At 49.7% G+C, this 25210-nt stretch overlaps 1 protein-coding gene across 2 annotated transcripts in view; it reads right to left on the bottom strand.

Annotated features, from left to right (window-relative positions):
- The window catches only part of rnls (renalase, FAD-dependent amine oxidase), a 313054-nt gene that overhangs the window by 273284 nt on the left and 14560 nt on the right, over positions 1–25210 (bottom strand). For both annotated transcript variants that reach the window (XM_072478963.1, XM_072478962.1), the window contains exons 3-4: positions 23391–23536; positions 16018–16176 (exon numbers count right to left, since the gene is read on the bottom strand). In XM_072478963.1, coding sequence (XP_072335064.1) covers positions 16018–16176; positions 23391–23536 — 305 coding nt within the window. The remainder of the gene's footprint in view (positions 1–16017; positions 16177–23390; positions 23537–25210) is intronic.

A 25210-nucleotide genomic window follows, 5' to 3' on the forward strand; every position in this document is an offset into this window, starting at 1 on the left:
GGTTACCGGTGATGCGGAGCGGCGGCGGCGGGCGGACGCTGTCCATTTTGCAGGATGGCTGTATGCTGGTGGAAGGCAGATCACTTGCAGTTAGGTCTAAGAAGTTCTAACATCCCTCAACTCCTCATATCATGATGTGTTGGGTGCTCTGGATCCGTGGAACACATACAGGCCACCAACACTTAAAATGGTACAACACTATTTTATTAAGTTAGAAACATATTTTCACTGTGGGTTAACACGATGTTAGATTAAACTAAAGACCTATGCCTGTCCTCACCAGTCTATGCACTCAGCACATGGTGAGGATCTGTGCTGTAAGCTGTAAGCTCTGTCCTTCTGAGAGGCTGCATCCCGAATGAGCGGGAATCTGATGCCCTCTGTCTATGTAGTGAATGTGCTCTAACTGGTGATTGGCTGTGGTGTTGTGTGTGTTGATTTGTCTTGCTGTGTGTCCATCAGTGTGTGGGTCTGCACCATGATATACTGGTGTATATTATGACACCATGCAAGTGCAGCTGAAACGCTGATGCTTTGTGATTAGAAAACTGACAACACTCATAAATCGCTAATTCCCATCGCTTGACCCTTTGAAAATGTACAATATTTATCCACTTACTTTTAAAGAGTCACAGATGAATTTTTCAGGAACAATGCAGGACTCACCGCTCTCATCAATTGCTCTCCACCCACATCCCTCTCCCCCGCCCCACATCATGCTCCAATCACATTTCCCTACCCTCTCTCTTTTTTTAAAAAAATATGTTTTATTGAAATTTTTTTCCCAAACAACAATTTTTCCCCTCTTACAAAGCAAACGCAACAATAACAATACAGAAATTTTTAACAATACACAAGTAACAAAACCCCTTTATCTTTGACCTAAACTAAACTAACCCCCCCCCCTCCCCCCTCCCCCCCCCCCCTTCCCCCTGGGTTGCTGTTGCTGGTCATCTGTCTTCCCTCTAACGTTCCCCTAGGTAGTCGAGAAATGGCTGCCACCGCCTGGTGAACCCTTGAGCCGATCCTCTCAGGGCAAACTTTATCTGCTCCAGTTTAATGAACCCCGCCATATCATTTACCCAGGCCTCCAGTCCGGGGGGTTTCGCCTCCTTCCACATGAGTAGGATCCTGCGCCGGGCTACTAGGGACGCAAAGGCCACAACGTCGGCCTCTTTCGCCTCCTGCACTCCCGGCTCTTCCGCAACTCCAAATAGAGCTAACCCCCAGCCTGGTTTGACCCGGGCCTTCACCACCCGCGAAATCACTCCCGTCACTCCCTTCCAATACCCTTCCAGTGCCGGACACGCCCAAAACATATGTGCGTGGTTTGCCGGGCTCCCGCCACACCTCCCACACTTGTCCTCCACTCCAAAGAACCTGCTCAATCTTGCTCCCGTTATGTGTGCTCTATGTAGCACCTTAAATTGAATCAGGCTAAGCCTGGCGCATGAGGAAGAGGAATTTACCCTGCTTAGGGCATCAGCCCACATACCCTCCTCTATCTCCTCCCCTAGTTCTTCTTCCCACTTTCCTTTTAGTTCGCCCACCGACTCCTACCCCTCTTCCCTCATCTCTCGGTAAATCTCTGACACCTTGCCCTCTCCGACCCACACCCCTGAAAGCACCCTGTCCTGTATCCCCTGTGTCGGGAGCAACGGAAATTCCCTCACCTGTTGTCTAGTAAACGCCCTCACCTGCATATATCTCAAGAAATTTCCCCGGGGCAACTTATACTTTTCCTCCAATGCTCCCAAGCTCGCAAAAGTCCCATCTATAAATAAATCTCCCACCCTCCTAATTCCCAACTGGTACCAGCTCTGAAATCCTCCATCCATTCTTCCTGGGGCGAACCTATGGTTGTTCCTGATTGGGGACCCCACCAGGGCTCCCCGCACCCCTCTCTGTCGCCTCCACTGTCCCCAGATATTCAATGTTGCCGCCACCACCGGGTTCGTGGTAAACTTTTTAGGTGAGATCGGTAGCGGCGCCGTCACCAGCGCCTCTGAACTCGTCCCTTTACAGGACTTTCTCTCCAGTCTTTTCCACGCCGCCCCCTCACCCTCCATCATCCATTTACGTATCATTGCCACATTGGCGGCCCAATAGTAATCGGCCAAGTTCGGTAGTGCCAATCCTCCTCTGTCCCTACTACGCTGAAGGAACCCCCTCCTTACTCTCGGAACTTTCCCTGCCCACACGAAGCTCGTGATGCTCCTGTCTATTTTATTAAAAAAGGTCTTGGTGATTAGTATAGGGAGACATTGAAATACAAATAAGAACCTCGGGAGGACCATCATCTTAATTGCTTGCACCCTGCCCGCCAGCGATAGAGGCTGCATGTCCCACCTCTTGAAGTCCTCCTCCATTTGTTCTACCAACCGTGTCAGATTAAGTCTGTGCAAGGTTTCCCAGCTCCTAGCGATCTGAATCCCCAGGTATCGGAAGTTTCTTTCCACTTTCCTTAGAGGCAAGCCTTCTATCTCTCTACTCTGGTCCCCTGGATGTATCACAAATAATTCACTCTTCCCCATGTTTAGCCCATACCCTGAGAAATCCCCGAACCCCCTCAAAATTCGCATAACCTCTATCATCCCCCCCGCTGGGTCCGACACGTATAACAATAGGTCATCCGCGTATAACGAGACTCGGTGTTCTTCTCCCCCTCTAATCACCCCTCTCCATTTCCTGGAGTCTCTCAACGCCATGGCCAGAGGTTCAATTGCCAACGCGAACAACAATGGAGACAGCGGGCATCCCTGTCTTGTTCCCCTATATAGTCGGAAATACTCCGATCTATGTCGACCTGTAACTACGCTTGCCGTTGGGAGCCCCATAAAGAAGTCTAACCCAGCTAATAAACCCGTTCCCAAACCCAAACCTCCTTAACACTTCCCATAAATACTCCCACTCCACCCTATCAAATGCCTTCTCTGCGTCCATTGCCGCCACTATCTCTGCCTCCTCCTCCACTGGGGGCATCATTATCACCCCTAATAGTCGTCGCACGTTAACATTCAGTTGTCTCCCTTTTACGAACCCTGTCTGGTCTTCGTGCACCACCCCCGGGACACAGTCCTCTATCCTCGATGCCAGTACCTTTGCCAACAATTTGGCGTCCACGTTCAATAATGAAATGGGTCTATAGGACCCGCACTGCAACGGATCTTTATCCCTCTTCAAAATTAACGATATCGTCGCCTCCGACATCGTCGGGGGTAGAGTCCCCCCTTTCCTGGCCTCATTGAAGGTCCTCACCATCAACGGGGCCAACAAGTCCACATATTTTCTGTAATACTCCACCGGGAACCCGTCTGGTCCTGGGGCCTTCCCTGCTTGCATGCTTCCCAGTCCCTTAATAACCTCGTCCACCCCAATCGGTGCCCCCAGGCCTACCACCCCCCGCTCCTCCACTTTCGGGAACCTCAATTGGTCCAGGAACTGCCGCATCCCCTCCTCTCCCTCTGGGGGTTGAGACCTATACAGTTCCTCATAGAAGGTCTTGAACACCTCATTTATCTTTCCTGCCCTTCGCACCGTGTCTCCCCTTTCGTCTCTAATTCCTCCTATCTCCCTCGCTGCTGCCCTCTTTCGCAATTGATGAGCCAACAGGCGACTAGCCTTTTCCCCATATTCATACCTCCTCCCCTGTGCCTTCCTCCACAGTACCTCCGCCTTTCTGGTGGTCAGAAGGTCAAATTCCGTCTGGAGTCGTCTCCTCTCCCTGTACAATTCCTCCTCCGGGGTCTCTGAAAATTCCCTATCCACCCTTAAAATCTCCCCCAGTAATCTTTCCCTTTCCTTGGCCTCTGTTTTCCTTTTGTGGGCCCCCAATGGAGATCAGCTCTCCTCTGACCACCGCTTTTAGTGCTTCCCATACCACTCCCACAGGGACCTCGCCGTCGTCATTGACCTCCAGGTATCTCTCAATACACCCCCGCACTCTTGCACACACTCCCTCATCCGCCATCAGTCCCACATCTAATCGCCAGAGTGTTCTCTGCTCCCTTTCCTCTCCTAATTCCAGGTCCACCCAATGTGGGGCATGATCCGAAACCGCTATGGCTGAGGACTCAGCTTCTTCCACCCTAGAGATCAACGACCTTCCCAAAACAAAAAAATCTATCCGGGAGTACACTTTATGGACATGGGAGAAGAAGGAAAACTCCCTAGCCCTAGGTCTAAGAAATCGCCATGGATCCACTCCCCCCATTTGGTCCATAAACCCCTTAAGTACCTTGGCCGCTGCCGGCCTTCTTCCGGTCCTTGAGCTGGATCTATCTAGCCCCGGGTCCAGCACCGTATTAAAGTCCCCTCCTAAAATCAAGTTTCCTACCTCCAGGTCCGGTATACGCCCCAGCATCCGTCTCATAAATCCCGCATCATCCCAGTTTGGGGCATACACATTAACCAACACGACCTCCATTCCCTCCAGCCTGCCACTCACCATTACATATCTACCTCCGCTATCTGCTACAATGTTCTTTGCTTCAAATGCTACCCGTTTCCCCACCAAAATGGCCACCCCTCTATTCTTTGCATCCAGTCCTGAGTGGAACACCTGTCCCACCCATCCTTTCCTTAGCCTAACTTGGTCCGCCACCTTTAGGTGCGTCTCTTGGAGCATAACCACGTCTGCCCTTAGTCCTTTCAAATGCGCGAGCACTCGGGCCCTTTTTATCGGTCCGTTCAGGCCTCTCACGTTCCACGTGATCAGCCTCACTAGGGGGCTACCTGCCCGCCTCCCGTGTCGACTAGCCATTACCTTCTCTAGGCCAGTCCCATATCCCGCCTCCGCGCTCCCGCTCGCTCCCCCAGCATCGCACACCATCCCCACCCACCCACTCTTTAGCCATTTCCTTTTGGATTTCCGCAGCAGCAACCCAGTTGTTCCCCCCCCTCCCTCCCCGCCAAATCTCTTTCTAGCATGATTGCTCCCCCCATATTACTTCCGTAAGTCAGCTGACTTCAACTGACCCCGGCTACTCCTGCTCACTCCTCGACCCCCCCCGTGTGGGGAACTCCCATCCGCCTTGCGCCTGTCTTCCCGCCTTATTCTTTCTGGCGCGGGAACATCCCTTTACCTGACCCGCCTCTTATGGCGCAGCTCCCTTTCCCCTCCCCCTCCCCTTCCCCATTCTCCAACTATGTCCCGTCTTTCCCCCCTCACCGGTGCCCACATTTCCCCAATGTCTCCCCCCTTCCCAATTTACTTCTCAATTAACTTCAACCATAACATTAACAATAACATTTCCTGCAGCATCAGTCCCTCAGTTCCGATCCAATTTCTCTTCTTTGATGAAGGTCCATGCTTCCTCCGCCGTCTCGAAATAATGGTGTCTCTCCTGATACGTGACCCATAGTCTTGCCGGCTGCAGCATCCCGAACTTCACCTTCCTTTTATGCAACACCTCTTTGGCTCGGTTGAAGCTCGCCCTCCTTCTCGCCACCTCCGCACTCCAATCCTGGTATACCCGTACCACTGCATTCTCCCATCTGCTACTCCGCACCTTTTTAGCCCATCTCAGGACCTCTTCTCTATCCTTAAGGCGGTAAAATCGCACGATTATCGCCCTGGGTGGTTCTCCCGCTTTTGGTCTTCTCGCCGGAATCCGATTTGCCCACTCCACCTCCAAGGGGCCCGTAGGGGCCTCAGCACACATCAGTGAGCTCAGCATCGTACTTGCGTACGCTCCACAGTCCACTCCTTCCACACCCTCAGGGAGACCCAGTATCCGAAGGTTCTTCCTTCGCGCTCCATTTTCTAGGGCTTCGATCCTTTCAGTACACTTTTTATGAAGTGCCTCGTGCGTCTGTGTCTTAACCGCCAGGCCCAGGATCTCGTCCTCAATATCTGTCACCTTCTGCTCCACCACGCGGAGCTCTGTCTCCTGGGTCTTTAATGTCTCCTTGAGCCCCTCAATTGCCTGTAGCAACGGGGTCAGCACCTCCCTCTTCAGCAGCTCCACGCACCGTCTCACAATTTCATCCTGCTCAGGCCCCCATGTCGCCTGCGCTTTCTCCGCCGCCATCTTGTACTTCTCTCTTTCTGACCCTTTGGTCGACGATTCCTCGCGCTGCAGCCGCCGCCGCCGCCGCCATTTTTTTCCTCCTTCGTTTGGGGGGGACTCCCTTCTCACACACCCCACACCGGGTTGCGTCATCGAAAAATTCCCCGTTGGGGCTCTTAAAAGAGCCCGAAGGTCCGTCGGAGCTGGAGCCGCCGAAGCGTGCGGCTAGCTAGGCATCACCGCAACCGGAAGTCCCTTCAGTGGCCTTGATGAGGTCTTTTCACAGTTGTTCCCTCTGCTGCTAGAATTCACCTTTGATACAGGCCCTCAGGTCAGCTTGCAGCTTTAAGCTTGCCCTTCCCCCGCCTGCATGCTGGAAGAGGCCCTGTTTATCCTGCAGTTGCAGCCAAATCTTTTAATGTTTCTGCCGTGTCTGGCAAACCAGAGACATACCCTTCCTGGGGGACACTGTCGGGGGAATATTGCAGCCTTCTTCCCACACCGGGAAATGTCAAACAAATGCCGTGGGGGCCCTGCAAAAGAGCCCAAAAGTCCGTTCCAAGCAGGAGCTGCCGAATATGCGACCTAGCTCTGCATAGCCGCACCCGGAAGTCTCTTCCCTACCCTCTCTCAATTCTCCTTCCTTCTGTATCCGTCCCAGGAAAAAAATCCATCCCAGGAAAAGAATATCTCCCAATTCACCAACATCAGCACTTAATAATCGTAACTTTAGGGTCAGGCAGTGCTGTAGTGATATTGTCACTGCACTAGTAATCTCGAGACTCAGGGTATTGTTCTGGAGACCCAGGTTTGAATCCCAACATGGTAGATGGTGACATTTGAATTCAATAAATAAATCTGGAATTAAAAGTCTATTGATGACCAAGAAACCGCTGTCGATTGCTGTAAAAACCCATTTGGTTCACCAATGTACTTCAGGGAAGGAAATCTGCTGTCTTTACCCGGGCTGGCCTACATGTGACTCCAGACCCACAGCAATATGGTTCACTCTTAAATGGCCTCTGAGATACCACTCAGTTGAAGGGCAATTAGGGGTGGGCAATAAATGCTGGTGAAGCCTGTTACCCCCGATCCCATGAATGCATTTATTAAAAACTGCCTCACCATTCATTTTTCCACAGCTACCATTCTGCTCATCCTCACTTCTTTTGTTTAAATTTTTCCAATTAAGGGGCAATTTAGCGTGGCCAATCCACCTACCCGACACATCTTTGGGTTGTGAGGGTGAGACCCACCCAGTCACGGGGAGAATATGCAAACTCCACACGGACAGTGACCCGGGGCCGGTACTGAACCCGGGTCATTGGTTCCGTGAGGCAGCAGTGCTAACCACTGTGCCACGGTGTTGCCCACTCACTTCCACCTTTAATGTTCTGGTCCAAATTTATTTTGCCTGGTTTGCCCTGGCCTTCAGCTCTGCGCCTTTAGGTCCAAGGGGTGTAGGCTCAAAAGTGTATGGCTTTAATCATTCATCACGAGACCTAGCTGGACCACATAAAGCACGATCATGTTCTACTTTCAGCAAATAGCTGCAAATTATTCCAGGATTAATCTGGAATGAAAAGAGAACACCTGCTTTCTTTTTTCGTAAGAAGAACCAACTTCTTAAGGACCTTTCCCTTCCACCTGTACCTCCAACAAATGCCACTAAGACTGGGACCATCTGATTAACTGCCTCCGCCACTCCCCTCCTATCCTCTAGCCCGCCGAACGATTGTTGAATTAGGATGTTCATGCTTGTACTCTGTAACTAACTGTGTAATTAAGTAATTATAAAAGTGCGTGGAGAATGGCGCCTGTTCCATACTTCACCAACTTGCTTTCTCTATTAGAACTCGTGGCTCCAAGACATTCAGCCGCACTCTCCTCTCTCATGATGGTTTTATTTATCGTCCCACCATAGCCACTCTGCCAGTGTCCTTATTGTTGCCCGTCAGCCAACTAGCCCAAGACTGTCGCCACACACCTCTAGGATGAAAATCCAGCCTATCAGAACTGCTGGCGGGGATAGCCATCATTGACACATGTTGCACTGTGGCTGGTTTCACACCAGCTGGACACTGAAAGAGTGGAATCCCTTCTGGCTTTGGTACATGTCCTACACAACATACTATACATGCAAATAGACGGTTGCACGGTGGTTAGCACTGCAGCCTCACAATGCCAAGGATCTGGATTCAATTCCGGCCTTGGGTGACTGTGTGGAGTTTGCACGTTCTCCCCAAGTCTGTGTGGCTTTCCTCCGGGTGCTCTGGTTTCCTCCCACAGTTCAAAGATGTGCAAGTTAAGTGGATTGGCCATGATAAAATTGCCCCTTAGTGTCCAGGGATGTTGAGTTTAAGTTGGGTTACGGAGATAGGGTAGGTGAGTAGGCTTAGCAGAGGGTGCTCTTTCAGAGGGTCGGAGCAGACTTGATGGGCCAAATGTCCTCCTTCTGCACTGTGGGGATTCTAAGGTTCTGTGTATACCATCAATGACACCCTACACTATAGGGAAGCCTGCATTCATTGCAATGCCCCGTGCTCGCATCACCTGACTCTCTCTGCCTAGAAATGTATTCGGCTGTCTTGTCATACAAAGCCTCAGTGACATGTTCAAAACATCACCTGTTGCAACCATGAAGGGGCCAGACACATAAACTGCAATGGCTACGGTCACCTTCATAACCATTGGCAATGTTGTCCTCACTCTAATCTGCGGATGCAGATCTAGCTGCAGCAAGTGATAGATTGCACTGAGCACCCCCTTAGTGAAGCAGAAATGTTTGACACATTGCTCCTTGCTGAGATTGAAGGTGAAGTGTCCCCTGAAGACCCTAGGTAGGTATGTTCTCCATCTGAGAGTCCTTTTCCTATCAAAGAACAAAGAACAATACAGCACAGGATCAGGCCCTTCGGCCCTCCTTTGAGCAACTTGTCCTCTCCTACGTCACCTCTGCTCATTCTTCTTGTCACATGACAAGAGCAAGTGAAACGACCGCGCTCATGTCTTGGAGCAAGTGTTTTGTCGAGAATCCTTGCAGTCAGGACCACCACCTTCAGCCACACCACACCCTGTAGATTTCAGCAATGTTAAGTGTGATGAATGATATCTGTATACACATGTACCTTTAAAGCGTAGGCCCCTTTAAGACCGGGTTTGGAACCCTGGGGGACCCCGCCTCCGGCTCCGCCCCCAGGGAACTGTATATAAGGTTACGTTCAGTGGGCAGCGTGCAGTGAGCACACTTCTCGGCAGCTGCATGGTTCTCTGGTAATTAAAGCCTTTGAATTAAATTAAATTGAGATACCCTGAATTACGACACAGGAGAGAAGATTGATAATTCAAAGGTTTTCATTACCAGAATACATCAAGATGGACAGCGGTCTAAAGCCGGACAAGCTCAAATTGGACGCTCGGTCGCCGGAGGCCACTGACATTTTTAAATACTGGCTCCGGTGTTTTGAGGCCTATCTGAATTCCTCAGAGACTGAAGTTGACGCGCAAGCTGAGCTTACTACATGCCCGTGTGGGCCACCGACTATCCTCCATGATCGAGAAAGCTACGACGTGTGAAACGGCGGTTGAAATCCTACAGAAGCGCTTCGTAAACCGATAAACGAGGTACACGCCAGACATTTGCTCTCGACATGCCGCCAGCGCTCCGGGGAAACGCTAGACGAATACTTGGAGAGACTCACCGCGCTCTCCAGGAACTGCGATCATAAAGAGGCGACGGCAGAAGTCCACATGAACTTACATATTCGTGATGCTTTCGTGTCCGGTAACCGATCCACGTACACCCGGCAGCAGCTCCTAGAAGACGGAGCTAAGGACCTCCAAGGCACGGTAACGCTCGCCTCTTCTCTGGAGGTGGCCTACCATAATCTACGCATGCACTCCGCGGACCTTGCAAACCCCTTTCGATCCCCTCCAGACTCGGCCACGCTACAGGCCTGCGCCGCTCACACCGGAGGCCCCCCATGCTATTTCTGTGGGCAAGGCCAGCACTCATGCCAGCGTTGCCTGGCCCGCTCTGCTATCTGCAATGAATGCGGAAAGAAGGGGCACTTCGCAAAGGTCTGGCTGGGCCCAAAGGCCAGAAACAAAAGTCTCACAGGTCCCGCAATGCGGCCGGGCATGCCTACTTCCGACACGTCATCGGCCTCGTGCGAGTCATGGGGGCGGCCAACTTGGCTGCGGCCATCTTCAAAACCCAACACGTGCGACCGCCAGCGGCGGCCATTTTGTGAGTCCGATTCAACCGAGGACTCTGACTGGCCACAACTAGGAGCGATCACGCTCGATCAATCTCGGCCGAAGCACCTGCGAAGCTCAATGATGCAGGTTCAAATCAACGGCCACGACACCCCCTGCCTTTTTGACTCCGGGAGCACGGAGAGTTTTATCCATCCAGACACGGTAAGACGCTGCTCTCTGCGCACCTATCCCGCCTCCCAAACTATCGCCCTCGCATCTGGGTCTCATTCGGTCCAAATCACGGGGTATTGTGTCGCGAACCTCGCTATTCAAGCCGTCAAATACGCCCATTTTAAACTTTATGTCCTCCCTCACCTCTGGCTGCTCGATCTGGACTTTCAGTACAGCCACCGAAGCCTGACACTGAAGATCGGCGGGCCCCTGCCCCCGCTCACGGTATGTAGCCTGGCGACACTAAAGTTGCACCACCCCCCCTCTATGCGAACCTCACTCCCGACTGTAAGCCCATCACCACCAGGAGTCGGCGGTACCGTGCCCAAGACATGACTTTCATCAAGTCAGAGGTTCAGCGGCTACTAAAAGAAGGGGTCGTAGAGGCTAGCAACAGCCCTTGGAGGGCACAAGTACTGGTAGTCCGCTCCGGAGAAAAACAACGTGTGGTGGTGGACTATAGTCAGACCATAAACCGCTTTACGCAACTCGATGCGTACCCACTTCCCCGCATAGCAGAAATGGTGAACCAAATCGCCCAGTATCGAGTATACTCCACGGTTGACCTCAAACCTGCCGATCATCTACTCTCTATCCGACCAGAGGACCGCCCCTACATGGCCTTCGAAGCAGCCAGTCGGCTCTTCCACTTCCTCAGGGTCCCTTTTGGCGTCACAAACGGAGTCTCCGTTTTCCAAAGGGCGATGGATCAAATGGTGGACCAGTACGGCTTACGGGCTACATACCCGTACTTGGACAACGTCACCATCTGCGCCCATGACCAGCAGGACCACGACGCAAACCTGAGGAAGTTCCTCCAGACCGCTCGGGCCCTCAATCTGACATACAACAAAGAGAAATGCGTGTTTCACATAACCCGGCTAGCCATCCTCTGCTACGTCGTGGAAAACGGGGTCCTAGGCCCAGACCCCAACCGCATGCGCCCCCTTAAGGAACTTCCCCTCCCCCGTAGCCTCAAGGCACTCAAACGGTGCCTGAGGCTCCTTTCCTATTACGCCCAGTAGGTCCCCAGATATGCGGACAAAGCCCGACCACTCAGTAAGACCACAGTTTTTCCCCTGACGGCTGAGGCTCAGTCGGCCTTCAGTAGTATCAAGGCCAATAGCATCAAGGTCGCCATGCACATGGTGGACAAAACCATTCCCTTCCAGGTAGAAAGCGACGCATCAGACGTCGCCCTGGCTGCTACCCTCAACCAGGTGGGCAGACCAATAGCATTCTTCTCCCGAACCCTCACCGCATCGGAAATTTGACACTGTGCAGTCGAGAAGGAGGCACAAGCCATAGTGGAGGCCGTGCAGCACTGGAGGCACTACCTAGCCGGTAGGAGGTTCGCCCTCGTCACCGACCAACGGTCGGTCGGCTTTATGTTCGATAACGCACAACGGGGCAAAATAAAGAATGATAAAATTCTGAGGTGGAGGATCGAGCTCGCCACCTACACGTACGATATTACATATTGTCCAGGGAAGCTCAATGAGTCCCCAGATGCCCTGTCCCGCGGCACGTGCGCCAACGTGCAAAAACACCGCCTGAGGGCCATCCACGATGACCTCTGCTACCCGGTGGTCACCCGGCTTGCCCATTTCATCAAGTCCCGCAACCTATCTTACTCCACCGAGGAGGTCAAGGCCATGACCAAGGCTTGCCAGATCTGCGCGGAGTGCAAACCGCACTTCCACAGACCAGACAGGGCCCGCCTGGTAAAGGCCTCTGGGCCCTTTGAGCGACTAAGCGTGGACATCAAAGAGCCCCTTCCATCCACAAACCGCAACATTCACTGTCATCGATGAATTCTCCCGCTTCCCCTTCGCTGGCCCCTGCCTCGATATGACCTCGGCCTCCGTAATCAAGGCACTGTACAGCATCTTCACGCTGTTTGGCTTCCCCGCTCATATCCACAGCGACCGGGGTACATTGTTCATGAGCGATGAGCTGCGTCGATATCTGCTCAACAAGGGCATCGCCTCAAGCAGAAGGACCAGCTATAACCCGTGGGGAAACGGGCAGGTGGAGAGGGAGAACGCGACAGTTTGGAAGGCTGTCCTCCTAGCCCTACGGTCAAGAAATCTCCCAATCGCCCGCTGGCAGGAGGTCCTACCCGATGCCCTACACTCCATTAGGTCGCTCCTCTGTACGGCCACGAACGACACCCCTCACAACCGTTTGTTTGTCTTCCCCAGGAAGTCCACATCTGGGGTCTCGCTTCCACGTTGGCTGATGACTCTGGGACCAGTTCTACTCCGGAAACACATGAGGAGCCATAAGACAGATCCGCTGGTCGAGAGGGTCCATCTGCTACACGCAAACCTTCAATACGCCTACGTCGAGCACCCAGGTGGCAGGCAGGACACCGTTTCCCTGCGAGACCTGGCACCCGCTGGCTCGCCCACCGACGCCCCCCCTTCTACCGACGCTCCCCTCCCCGCACCGGCTGTCGACTCCGACAGGGCCCTCCCCCCCCCCCCCTCCCCCACCCCCCCCCCCCCCCCCCCATAGCGCCCCCCTTCCCCCAAGCCGGCACCGGCACCAATCACCCTAGTCACCCCGGATACCCTCCCTGCTCCAGCACGGGCAAACCGTGACAACCGTGCTCCCGGATATACCACCACCGAGGACGACCGTATCCATCGCACCACCACCGGAGCTGAGAAGGTCGACACGGACAATCAGACCATCCAAAAGACTGAACATGTAATTCCACTTCACCCCCGATGGACTATGCATTTTTTTTAAACAGGGGGGGAATGTGATGAATGACATCTGTATACACATGTACCTTTAATGCGTAGGCCCCTTTAAGACGAGTTATATACCGTTCCCCAGGGAACGGTATATAAGGTTACGTTCAGTGGGCAGCGTGCAGTGAGCACACTTCTCGGCAGCTGTCTGATTCTCTGGTAATTAAAGCCTTTGAATTATCAATCTTCTCTCCTGAGTCATAATTGAGGGTATCTCATTAAGTAACAGTACGGATCTCCAAAGACTTCCACAAACTCAGCACAGCCAACAGAAATCAGCCAGCAACTAAACTGATAAGTATTGAGGATCCCTATAATTATCGCTGGTGTAGGATCCTTCCTGCTGCGGAGCACAGGTTCAGCTGTGAGAGAATGGAGCTCCAAAATGGCACCACTGGTCTACTCTGCATATCTGCATCCCTGCCAATGTCTTACTGAAGGTGGTGTCCATTGCGGGCTGCACCAGTAGTGTGCGAACACCATTTCAAAAACCAGAACACCTTTACTCAAAGAAAGGAGGGAGACAAAAAACAAGTAACTAAAGCCAGTTACCTTAAGCTCTGTCATTGGGAAAATGTAAGAGTCCATTATAAAGCATGTAATAGCAGAGCATTTAGAAATGCATAATATAATCAAGCAGAGTCAACATGGCTTCACGAAGGGGGAATCATGCCTGACAAATTTATTAGAATTCTTTGAGGTGGTAACAGGCAGGATAGATAAAAGGGAACCAATAGATGTGATACTTGGATTTCGAAAAAATGTTCGATAAGGTGCCACACAGAAGGCTACTTAATAAGATAAGAGCCCATGATTTTGGGTGTAGTATATTAGCATCGATAGAGGATTGGCTAACTGATAGAAGACTGAGAGTTGGGATAAGAGGGACATTTTCAGGATGGCAATGTGCAACCAATGGAGTGTCTCAAGGATCTGTGCTGGGACCACAATTATTTCCAATATATATTAATGACAGATGAGGGAAGTGAATGTTCTGTTGCCAGGTTTGTAGATGACACAAAAATAGACGGGGAGGCAAGGAGTGAGGATGACACAACGAGTCTACAGAGGAATATAAACAGGTTAGGGGAGTGGGCAAAAATTTGGCAGATGGAATATAAGGCAGTAAAATGTGAAGTTATACACTTTGGGAGGAAGAATAAAGAAGCTGAATATTATTTAAATTGAGAAAGACTGCAGACATCTGCAGCACAGAGGGATTTGGGGGACCTCATGCATAAATCACAAGAAGCTAGCATGCAAGTTCAGCACGTAGTTAGGAAGGCAAATGGAATGACGGCCTTTATTTCAAAAGGGAATGGAGTATAAAAATAGGAAGTCTTGCTAAATCTATACAAGGCACTAGTTAGACCACGTCTGGAATACTGTGAAAGATATATTGGCATTGGAGGCAGTCCAGACAAGGTTTACTTGGTTGATCCTGGGTAAGTGGAAATATGCTTATGAGGAGAGGTTGAGTAGATTGGGCCTGTACTCACTAGCATTTAGAAGAATGAGAAGTGACCTTATTGAGACATATTGACCAAGTAGATGCTGAGAGGATTTTTCCTCTTATAGGAGAGTCTAGGACCAGAGGGCATAATCTCAGAGTAAGGAATTGCCCATTTAAAACAGGGATGAGGAGAAATTCCATCTCTCTGAAGGTTGTGAATCTGTGGAATTCTTTTTGATATTTAATCAGTAAGGGAATCAAGGGTTATGGGGATAAGGTGGAAAAGTGGCTTTGAGGATGAGATCAGATCAGCTATGATCTCATTGAATGGCGGAGCAGACTCGATGGGCCGAATGGCCTACTTCTGCTCCTACGTCTTATGGCCTAATAAGACTGCATTATATAAAACCCAGTACCCAAGAGCCTGGTGAATTAATGCTCGCAATTCTTTTTAATTCGTTGGAGAGGTACTTTAGGTTGGATGTGTTTTCAGACATACGGTCGAACAGACTGAGGAATCCCAGCTCATCTGTTTGTTATTTAAGAGACCCCAGAGGAAATTATTTGCCCTGTTTGGGGATAAAGTGCTAAAAGTGTCGGAGGAAGACACAGATTTGCTAAGTCTGATTAAAATAAGCTGAATTGTTTGTGCCATTTCTACAGAAAGATGGTTCTAAATGTTTTTATCTTCGTCCAATAAAGAATCCCATGTCAGGGGAATGGAATAATTAATGAACTTTGGAGGAAATACGAACACTAACGAACTTTGGTTAAGTTATTGAGTGACAGATCCGACTTTATGGATAGTGTGATAGATATATGTTACCGTTACGTAGATCTTTCAAACAAATGCCAATTTTAAGAGAATTACATCTGCCGTTAAAATTGACAGAGCAATCACATTAGAAAAGATTACAATTAAAGATTTGTTTCATTTTGAAGGCTGTAGATGTCAAAATTCTCAGGTGTAGATTTTTCTTAATCCCAAACTTTGGTTTCATCAGTGTAGTTAAATGAGTCTAGCTGTTATCAGTCTGCATCTCCTTCATTCCTGTCCATCTCTTTCTCACACGCTCACACATGCACTGCCCTTACAGGCATCTGTCACAATTTATTTGAAGTGCGCATTATAATCAGGTACACGGTTAGCTGACTGAGGTCATTTGCAATTGCTGATAACCTTAATGACTGAAATTAATGGAGCATTAAGGGAGAACCAGTGAGAATGATAAAAATCAAGCATCAAGTATCCATGCACTTCACAAGGGCTAGAATTACGTCCAAGTCTAAGGTGGCGACAGAAATAGCGACGGTGATGGAGAGTCCTAGAAAGACTTCCTTAAAAGATAATGGTACTCACAATTCTCAATATGTCCTTGCAGCTGAAGAATTTGTGGAACAGGCATTGTTAAAACAACCGCATCAAACACTTCAGAAGGTGCTGACATGCTGCAGACTTCCAACTTGCCTTCTTTCAGGTTGATGTGGGTAACATGGTGATTATAAAACACGTCTGCTCCTGTGTGGTTTGTGGAAGTAATTAGAAACAAACAGTGAGAGGAAGATAACGTGTAGAAAAAAACAGCAATGTGAAACTACATATTGTACTTTTCATTTGTGCTTTTGAAATATTTTGATCATTTATAAAATAAAGCTTTTTCTAACAAAAAGATTGAAGCATAATGCGAAGCTCCTCTCGCTATCGCTCACCTGTGGCCTGGGACCTAGCAACAATCCTGAGACTTGGGTGAGTGCATTACCAAAAGCAGCCACCAGTTCCCCAGTGGCACTACCGTTCAATGGAGGTGGCGGCCTCTGATTGGCCAGCAACTCTTGGTGAGCTAGACGTCTGCGCCCAGGGTCCTTGATATTGGGGAAGGCCCGCTGCTGATCTGACAAGTCCGTGAGTGGCATGTGATGTGGCGGGCCTTCCCTAAAAGGGGAGACGTGGGGTGCTCCAGCCGGAGGCCAGACCCCCACTGCATCCATTAAATTCCGCCCCAGGTGTGGGAAGCGTCCGTTTCTTCCCCTCTCCAACCTATTCACATTTTGACCTTTTTGTCTTTGCTTTCAGACACTGTTACAATGAAGCACGACATAAGCTGGAGGAGCAGCCCTGATGTGTTGGGTGTTCTGGATCACATACAGGTCACCAACACTTGAAATAGTGCAACACTATTTTATTAAATCAGTAACTGTTTAAACATACTCAGACTGTGGGTTAATACGATACTAGCTTTAACTAAAGACCTTTGCCTTGTCCTAACCAGTCGATGCACTCAGCACATGGTGAATGTCTGTGTTGCAGGCTGTGAGCTCTGTCCTCCTAGCTAGCTGCTACTTGAATGAGCAGGAACTCTGATGCCCCCTGTCTTTATAGTGCGTGTGCTCTCACTGGTGATTGGCTGCGGTGTTGTGTGTGTTGATTGGTCCCACTGTGTGTCCATCAGTGTGTGTCTGCACCATGACATACTGGTGTATATTATGACAAGCCCCTCATCTTTTGATTAAGTACTTTACGGCTTTGCGAACTCAACATTGAAGTCAAGAATTTCAGATCAAAATCTTTGTCTTCATTGTATTTTCAGGTGGCTGCTGCTGATTCTGTTCACCTCCTTCAGGCCATCCTCTGTTATTTTATTTATACCATTACCATCATCTTTTGCCTTGCGCCATCGTCCTTTTTATCATTTTATCTCTCATGCCTTGCTCCCGAGGGTGAACCCTTCCCTTATGTTCTTCCCTTGCGTACTTTCCCATCTGAACTTGCCTAAAACCTTTTACATCTTTAACATTTTCCAGTTCTGATTAATCGACTGAAAGCTAACTCTGTTATGGCCTCCACAGACTCTGGCAGAGCTGCTGAGCAGTTCCAGCATTTTTCTTGTTTATAACAGTATTCCAAATATTTGTCTGACCGAAGTATTATAGGATTTAAGGTCACGTTTCTCTGACCTGTACTCATTTGTCTATATAGGTCAGCATTCATTGGCTATGTCAGCTGCTCGCTATTGTAACTGGGCATGTTGAACATTTTTGGCAGAAACTTAACATATTTTTCAAAGTGTCGGTTCCGGAGAGAAAACCGGGGAGTATCCCACCAATGGTGGGAAAACGCATTTAATATTTACCCTCTTTAACAAAATGTTTTTTTCAATGTGGTTCACACCGCGCTCCCGCTGGTCTGCCTTTGATACGTTCACCGTGGAAAAACATAATCTGCGTAGTCAGTGGGGCGCTCCTTTTAAACATCTCCCCAGCGACACACCTCCAGCCTGAGGAGCACAGCTCGGCAACACCCATGCAGCCCGAAGGTAGACCGGACCCTCAGGTGCAGGCCCGCCAGGGGAGACCCGCGACGGTAATTTCAGATAACAGGGTGTGGAAGGCAGCAGGCCGCTTCAACCTCAACTGTGGATCCTGGGGATACACCTAGACATAGCAGGAGGGTGAGGAAGAGTAAGAAAGTGTAGGCACCTAGTGGGCACAGGTAAACCTGGGCACTAGTAGAGTCATCACCATTGTAATATCGCACTTGAATACCGCACTTGGACTGCACGGTGGCACCGCTGTCTCACAGCATAAGGGACCAGGGTTTGATTACCACCTCAGGTGACTGTCTGTGCGGAGTCTGCATGTTCTCCCCGTGTCTGCGTGGGTTTCCTCCGGGTGCTCTGGTTTCCTCCCACAGTTCAAAGATGTGCAGGTTAGGTGGATTGGCTGTGCTAAATTGCCCCTAGTTGGGGTTATGGGGATAGGGTGGGGGATTGGGCCAGACAATGACGCAACCTGGGTCCCTGGAGCTGTGAAGCAATTGTGCTAACCACTATGCTACCATGATGCAGATCCTCCACTTTGTCATGTCATGGTACCATCTCCACAAACCCCCACGCACACGTGGAGTATGACTGTGGTAGCGCGTGCCACCTCCCACACAGTCGCTGCTGGCAAGGGCCGCCCCAGCCTCACCCCCCCAGTTCCCCATGCATGGATGATTGAACCCCCCCCCCCCCACGCTCAGGCCTCTCATGCCTGACAGTATTCTCTAGTGAGTAGGTTGACAAAGGCTGAGAATGTGTTAAGAGATTATCCACCTTGTACATAGGTGGAACAAAACACCAGGACCCTGATCTCGGAGGAGGCAGTAGCAGCTGAGATTTGTCATGACCCCATGATGAGCCCATTCATTGGCTGGACACATTCAGCTGTCTGTCAGGCAGGAGTCAGACATTTCGCAGGGGATAAGAAAAGCATCATCTGTCCTCACTGCAAGTTGGCATCATTCTCCTGCAGCGTATGGCCAATCACTTTAGCGTTGTGCCCTTGAATGTGGCCACCATCCCAATGATCACCCACAGGCACCTCGGTAGTGAGTGGATATTAGACCCCATGGTGGGAGAGGTCTTCACAACCTAGTCCTAGACGTCGTCAAACCAAGAGGCTATGAGGGCGTCCCTACCCCTTTGCCCCATGTGAACTCTGGCCTTCGCCTGAGCTCCGTCATGGGTGTCCCTCACTGTTCTCCTCAACCTCCTCTGCATCCGAGGAGATGTGGCCATTCTCCCTCTCCTCCTGGTCCAGTTGCTTGCTCTGCTGCAGTACCAGGTTGTGCAGAGTGCAACAGACCTCCGTGATGGGGAACACCATCTTGGGGTTGTATTGGAGGGCTCTCCTTGATCGGTCCAGGCACAGGAACTGTATCTGGAGCAGTCCAATTGCCTGCTCGACCAGTGCACGTGTTGACACAGGAGCTCATTGCAGTAAGTCTCAGCGGGTGTTTGTGGCCTCTGTATTGATGTCATCAGCCATCTCCTGATTGGTACCCTGTCTCCGGGGTGCCATCCCTTCGGCCGTTGTTCTCCCTCACAAATGGCTGGAATCTGCGAGTGCTGCAAGATGTAACTATCATGGACGCTCCCCAGGAAATGGACACATCACGTTCTGGACATTGAAGAAATGGGATCCCTTGCCGTTCATAAACGGTGCCCCGTGCTCCAATGGTAGTGCAGAGTCACGTGGGTGCAGTCGATGACACCCTGCACCTGGGGCATGCCTGCTATGCAGGTGGTGCCCATGGCTCTGGCATCCTGGTCCCAGTTGATGTCCATGTGGGCCCGAGCAAATAGCTCACCTGTGACCTCCCTTATGAACTTGTGCAATGCAGACTGGGATATGTTGCACAGGTCACCCTAGGAGCCCTGAAACGAGCCGCTGGCAAAGGGCTGTAGAGTGGCAGCAACTTTTAGGGCCACAGGTAATGGGTTACCTCACAGTCCATGCGCGGCAAACTCTTGCATCACCTGACACAGGTCGTCACCATCCTCCAGGATAGACGCAGTCCTCCCGGGCACTGGACCTCTGACAACTGGAGGTAGGAAGTTCAACGGCCAAAGACCCGTGGTCGATAGCGTCTCCTTCAAGGCTCTTCCATCTATGCCCACTGGTCCCAGAAGATCAACTGCCTCCCCCTCCACTGCAGGGCGCTGGTCCTGGCCATGTGCAGCAGCAGGTCGATGTCGTTGCCGCTGGTCGATCTCAATCAAAAGAACTGCCTCCATGATTCTCCAGAATCAAAAACCGAAAGGAAGAGAACATCAAAGAAAGCGATGAGGAGTTCGGACAATGCCCTGACCCACAGCCCTCTCAGAATATGGGACATTCATCCATGTGCATCTCCCTATGTGAGCACCTTTCCACTGAGCCTCACTCCCTCCCCTCTCACACAATAGTGTCTTCATCACAGCTGCCCCTCTCAACTCCACCTGAATGAAGCACTTCAACACTGGAGAGCTGTGTTACTCCCCCCAAGGATGAGGAGTGACGGCAGTTGAGTGCACTCAAAGGACTTGCTTTTTAACCTCACAGGGGAACAAGGCACTACTGCCCCGCCCCAGCCCTTGAATGGGGTGACTGATGAGCAACATCACCATAACGCCTTGCATTGGGGGCCACATTTGTGGCACCGCTCTGCTATGTAGATGTAAGTATGAGCCTTGGAGTTCATTGCCTGGGGGCTAGGCTTCCAACTATTTTGAACAACAAAAATAACCAAGTAAACTAAATCAAATAAACTGAGGGCAAATTAAAGGGACAGTCCCTTAAAGGGAAACTGCCTTAAACAAAAAGCGAATCACAATTGAGACTAAAAACATCAAACCAAAATGTGATTCAAGGGGTTAAAAAAAGGGTTAAAAATTGGGCATCAATCAGTGGCACACTCATGATTGCAATTCTGACTAAATTGGCACAATTGACTTGTCAAAGAAGGGTCAGGGAGCTGATTAGGCAACTGGCTTCCCCTTGTGACAGGCGAGGTGCACCTGATGAAGACTGCTAGCTGTCAACTGCTGTTGACTTCATCCTTAAAGGGCAGGCACCCTCATTCATCCAGCTCTCATGGGTTGGGGATTAAATGAGTCTTCCAACTTGAACAGCCAGACACTAATCTCTAATAATAATAATAATCACTTATTGTCACAAGTAGGCTTCGATGAAGTGACTGTGAAAAGCTCCTAGTCGCCACATTCCGGTGCCTGTTCAGGGAGGCTGGTCCGGGAATTGAACCCGCGCTGCTGGCATTGTTCGGCATTACAAGCCTGCTGTTTAGCCCACTTTGCTAAACCAGCCCCTCTAGCAGCCTGCCCTCCATTACCAGTGGACTTGAACTTCCAGACAGCTCATGCCCTGTGGCTTCACAGTGCTGCCTGGGTGTGGGGTTAATTCTCACTGCAGTCAGCCTCCCCCTTGTGTGAGGGTTTTAGGGCCTCATGATGCTGGATAAGTCTCCCACTCTGCTCATGCAGCCTGGCATCTCACAGGACCCCACCCAAGAACCTCACAGTCACCCCCAGTGCTGACCCTATGGATTCACCTGCTCCAACCCACTTTCCAGCTGCCACTCTGGAAGGGCAATCCCTCAGCGGTGACATGACCACAATCCCAGCAAGGAGGGCATGGGAAGTGCTGCCTGCACACCAGCTGCCCGATCCCTTTGAATCTAGAGGCTCGCAGGCAGCAGCCCCACCCCCCCAAGGGGCGGATACTGACCTCCCCCGCCCACTCACCCCGGCTCCTAGTTGAACTTATCTGAGTCCCCGATGTCCTCTCCCCTGGCCCCTCTGCAATTGGCTCTTTGGAGGGTGATGGCGACCCGAGCACTCACCTCCGATATCCCCTTCAGAGATGAGATCGGCAGCTTCTCATTTCTGTACAGCTGTTGGGGCGACACGGTGGCACAGAGGTTAGCACTGCTGCCAAACAGCACGAGGGACCCGGGTTCGATTCCAACCTCGGGTGACTGACTGTGAAGTTTGCAAATTCTTCCCCCCCGGGTGCTTCGGTTTCCTCCCACAGATGTGTAGGTTTGGTGGATTGGCCATGATATATTGCCCCTAAGTGTCCAAAGGTTAGTTGGCGTTTCAGGGATAGGCCGGGATTGGACCTGTGTAGGATGCACTTTCGGTGCAGACTCGATGGGTCGAATGGCTTCCTTCTGCACTGTCGAGGTTCTATAATTCTTTGAAATCGCGCCGGCAACTGATTAATATTTAATGAGGGGGGAAATCCTGGCGGGAGGGCTTGCTAATGCAATAAGGTTCCTCGGTGGAGATTTTCTCATTATGTCACTGGTGAGGGCCTGGAAAATTGGGAAACGCAATCTCGCTGATGAGAACATTTCACGATTCGCGCTGAATTTTTCACCCGTGTTGCTGTACTCGCTGACGGCTAACTCAGACTCAAAAACCCCCCCTCAGTCCCCAAATAATACTCCTATATAATTAATACTCCTAAATAATTAACACTCTGAAATAATACTCCCAAACAGTTAATACTCCAAAATAATACTCCTAAATCACTTTCAACCTCACCCACAGCTATTACAGCACCATTTTCCCCCTTTCTACTTATTTTCCATTTATTTGCACTTAAGTTATTTTTCTTCTCTGTAATTTGGCAACATGTTCAAGGTTTACTGAGCTTTTTACTGGTGCTTTTTTGTTAGAATTTGCTTCGAAATATTAACATTCTCACAAGATGATCTGTCATATGTAATCCAGTTGACAGTATATACCAGCTTTTTATAGTTACTGGTCGCCTGACAATGTAAGCTTTGACCTGGTGTGTCATCACCCCATCTCTTATGCTCACACTATGACCTAGAGCCAGTATTTGAATCCATCTTCTTTTCATGGGACTTCCACTATTTGCACTGCTCTGTGATCCAGGGCCAACACCAAGCAGCCAACCATTTTAGAATTTCACTTTCCAGTGCAGCTGTTTTTCCATGGCCTCACTGTTCTATTTTCACAGCAACCTCAAAAGTAAAATAAAAGACACTTTAAAAAATGAAAAATGTACTTCATACAAGCACATATGCTGCTTTTAAAATGTAAGGAAGAGTGCTCAGTTTTGGTGTGACAATATTATCATTCTAATGCATTAACCGCTGACTTCTTCACTTAGCAAATTATTTTCAGCTAATATCTGAAAAGTATTCCGACTTCTTCGTTAATAGTTGTGCGCTATTGATATAACACGGTCACCTGAAACCCTCTTGGCTGCAGTAAGGACAGAAATTGGGGTGCTCGTAACCAGGAGCAAAGGAATGCCCTGATCTTTTTAAAACCTCCAAAATCAGATAAGTTGGCACCCAGCCACCCAGTGACTTTGGCAAATTAAGCAAAATGTGCATTAGCAAAATGGGTATGAAGACTAGTTTCACAATCATGTTACCTGAGTCCGCGAGGTAATGTTTGACAAGAGAAGAAATCCCTTGTGGTGCTACGAAGTTACAGATTCCTTTTTCTTTTTGTATCATTCCCTCCACAGAAATGAGCATTGGTTTTAAAATGTCACGTGAAAGCAATTCTTCATAAAAGCTACAAGAAAGAAAAACACAGTATCAACTGGTTAAATACTAGACATGCAAGTTTGTACAGTTTCCATTTTAGCAAATTGACTTAATTGGTTTGCAGCCAGCGGTCATCCTGCGCGAAGCTATAAATCTCACCCATTACCAATGTGCTTGTTCCATTGATGCAGTATAACTCGCTTCCACCCCTACTGCTCTGGGAGCCCTCATCCATGAGTCTGTCACCTCTACTCCTCATGTCTCCCCTGTTCCTCATCCAAGTCTTCATTCTCCACAAACCCCAGCTCTGCTTTACATATGAAATGAAAATCGCTTATTGTCACAAGTAGGCTTCAAATGAAGTTACTGTGAAAAGCCCCTAGTCGCCACATTCCGGCGCCTGTTCGGGGAGGCTGGTACGGCCACTTTTCTTTCCCCTTCCCCACCCAGGCCCAACCAATCTTGATCATTGGCTCTCTGTGAGCCAACTCACTGGATTTAAAATCTTCGCCCTCATTCGCAAAACTTTCCATGGCCTCATTCCACTTTATCCCTCCACTCTCTTCCCGCCTTTTCAATTCTCCAATTCCAACCCTCTTTGCATTTCCCCTTCCTCCGCTGTAGAATTGGTGAGTTCAACCTCAGCCCACTCTTACAAAGATCCCTCTACCTTTTAAACCCAGGAAAATTGCTGGCGAAACTTCAGTATCTTGGTTTCTGACCAGGTTTTACGTCACTGCTCTCCACTTTTAAACTGTAGCTCAGAATGCGTCCCTTTGTTAATCTCTCTCCAGGTGTTAGATTTTGTTAAGTAAGTAATGAGCCATAAAGGTGCTGTCTAAATACTCAAACAGCAACGTGAGCTGTTCACAAGACAACACCTGACGTGCATGCAGAATAGAAAGGGGAAATTATAAAACTTTTCTCTGCTTACAATATCTCCTTTAAAGAATCCCTCAGATGAAATTCTTTTTATCATTATTAACTCTTTTTACACACTTCTGTTCTTAATTTAATAGCAGCAGAACATAATTTACATATCGCAAGACAATACCAAACTTAGAATTTTATCTAGTTTGTCAGCCATGCTCAGAACTGCAGCTGCTTGGAGCATGTCTTATCTTGTTTTTAGAGTACCCAATTTTTTTTCTCCCAATTTTGGGACAGTTTAGTGTGGCCAATCCACCTACGCTGCACATCTTTGGGTTGTGGGAGTGAGACCCACGCAGACACGGGAGAATGTGCAAACTCCACACAGACAGGACCCAGGGCCGGGATCGAAATCGGGTCCTCAGCGACGTGAGGCAGCAGTGCTAACCACTGTGCCACCCCGGAACATGCCTTATCTTAATATAGTTCCAGGTTCTGTGGTGTAACTGAATCCATTCAGTCCTACAGGTAAAGCAAAGAGCAATTATGTTGATTTCCCATGGCTGCAGTTCATTTGATTTCATCAAAATAGTCGGAATATCAAATAGGCTGAAGCATCTTTTTTCACCCAAACCTGTCCTGGAAGACGCAGTGGGCAGGATCTAATGGAAAAGTTTGTAAGTGTCGTTTGTGACGGGATTTGCTGGGAGTTTCCTGCCGGCTCTGTTGGTGAGTTCCCCACTACTGTCTAACCACACTTAGTCCTATGGGCCCTGAGGAGTTTCTCACCGGCTAGCCCACACTTTGAATTATTTCCATCACTGGGTAGCTG

Source organism: Scyliorhinus torazame, chromosome 16 (genome assembly GCF_047496885.1).
Source record: "Scyliorhinus torazame isolate Kashiwa2021f chromosome 16, sScyTor2.1, whole genome shotgun sequence".
NCBI lineage: Eukaryota > Metazoa > Chordata > Chondrichthyes > Carcharhiniformes > Scyliorhinidae > Scyliorhinus > Scyliorhinus torazame.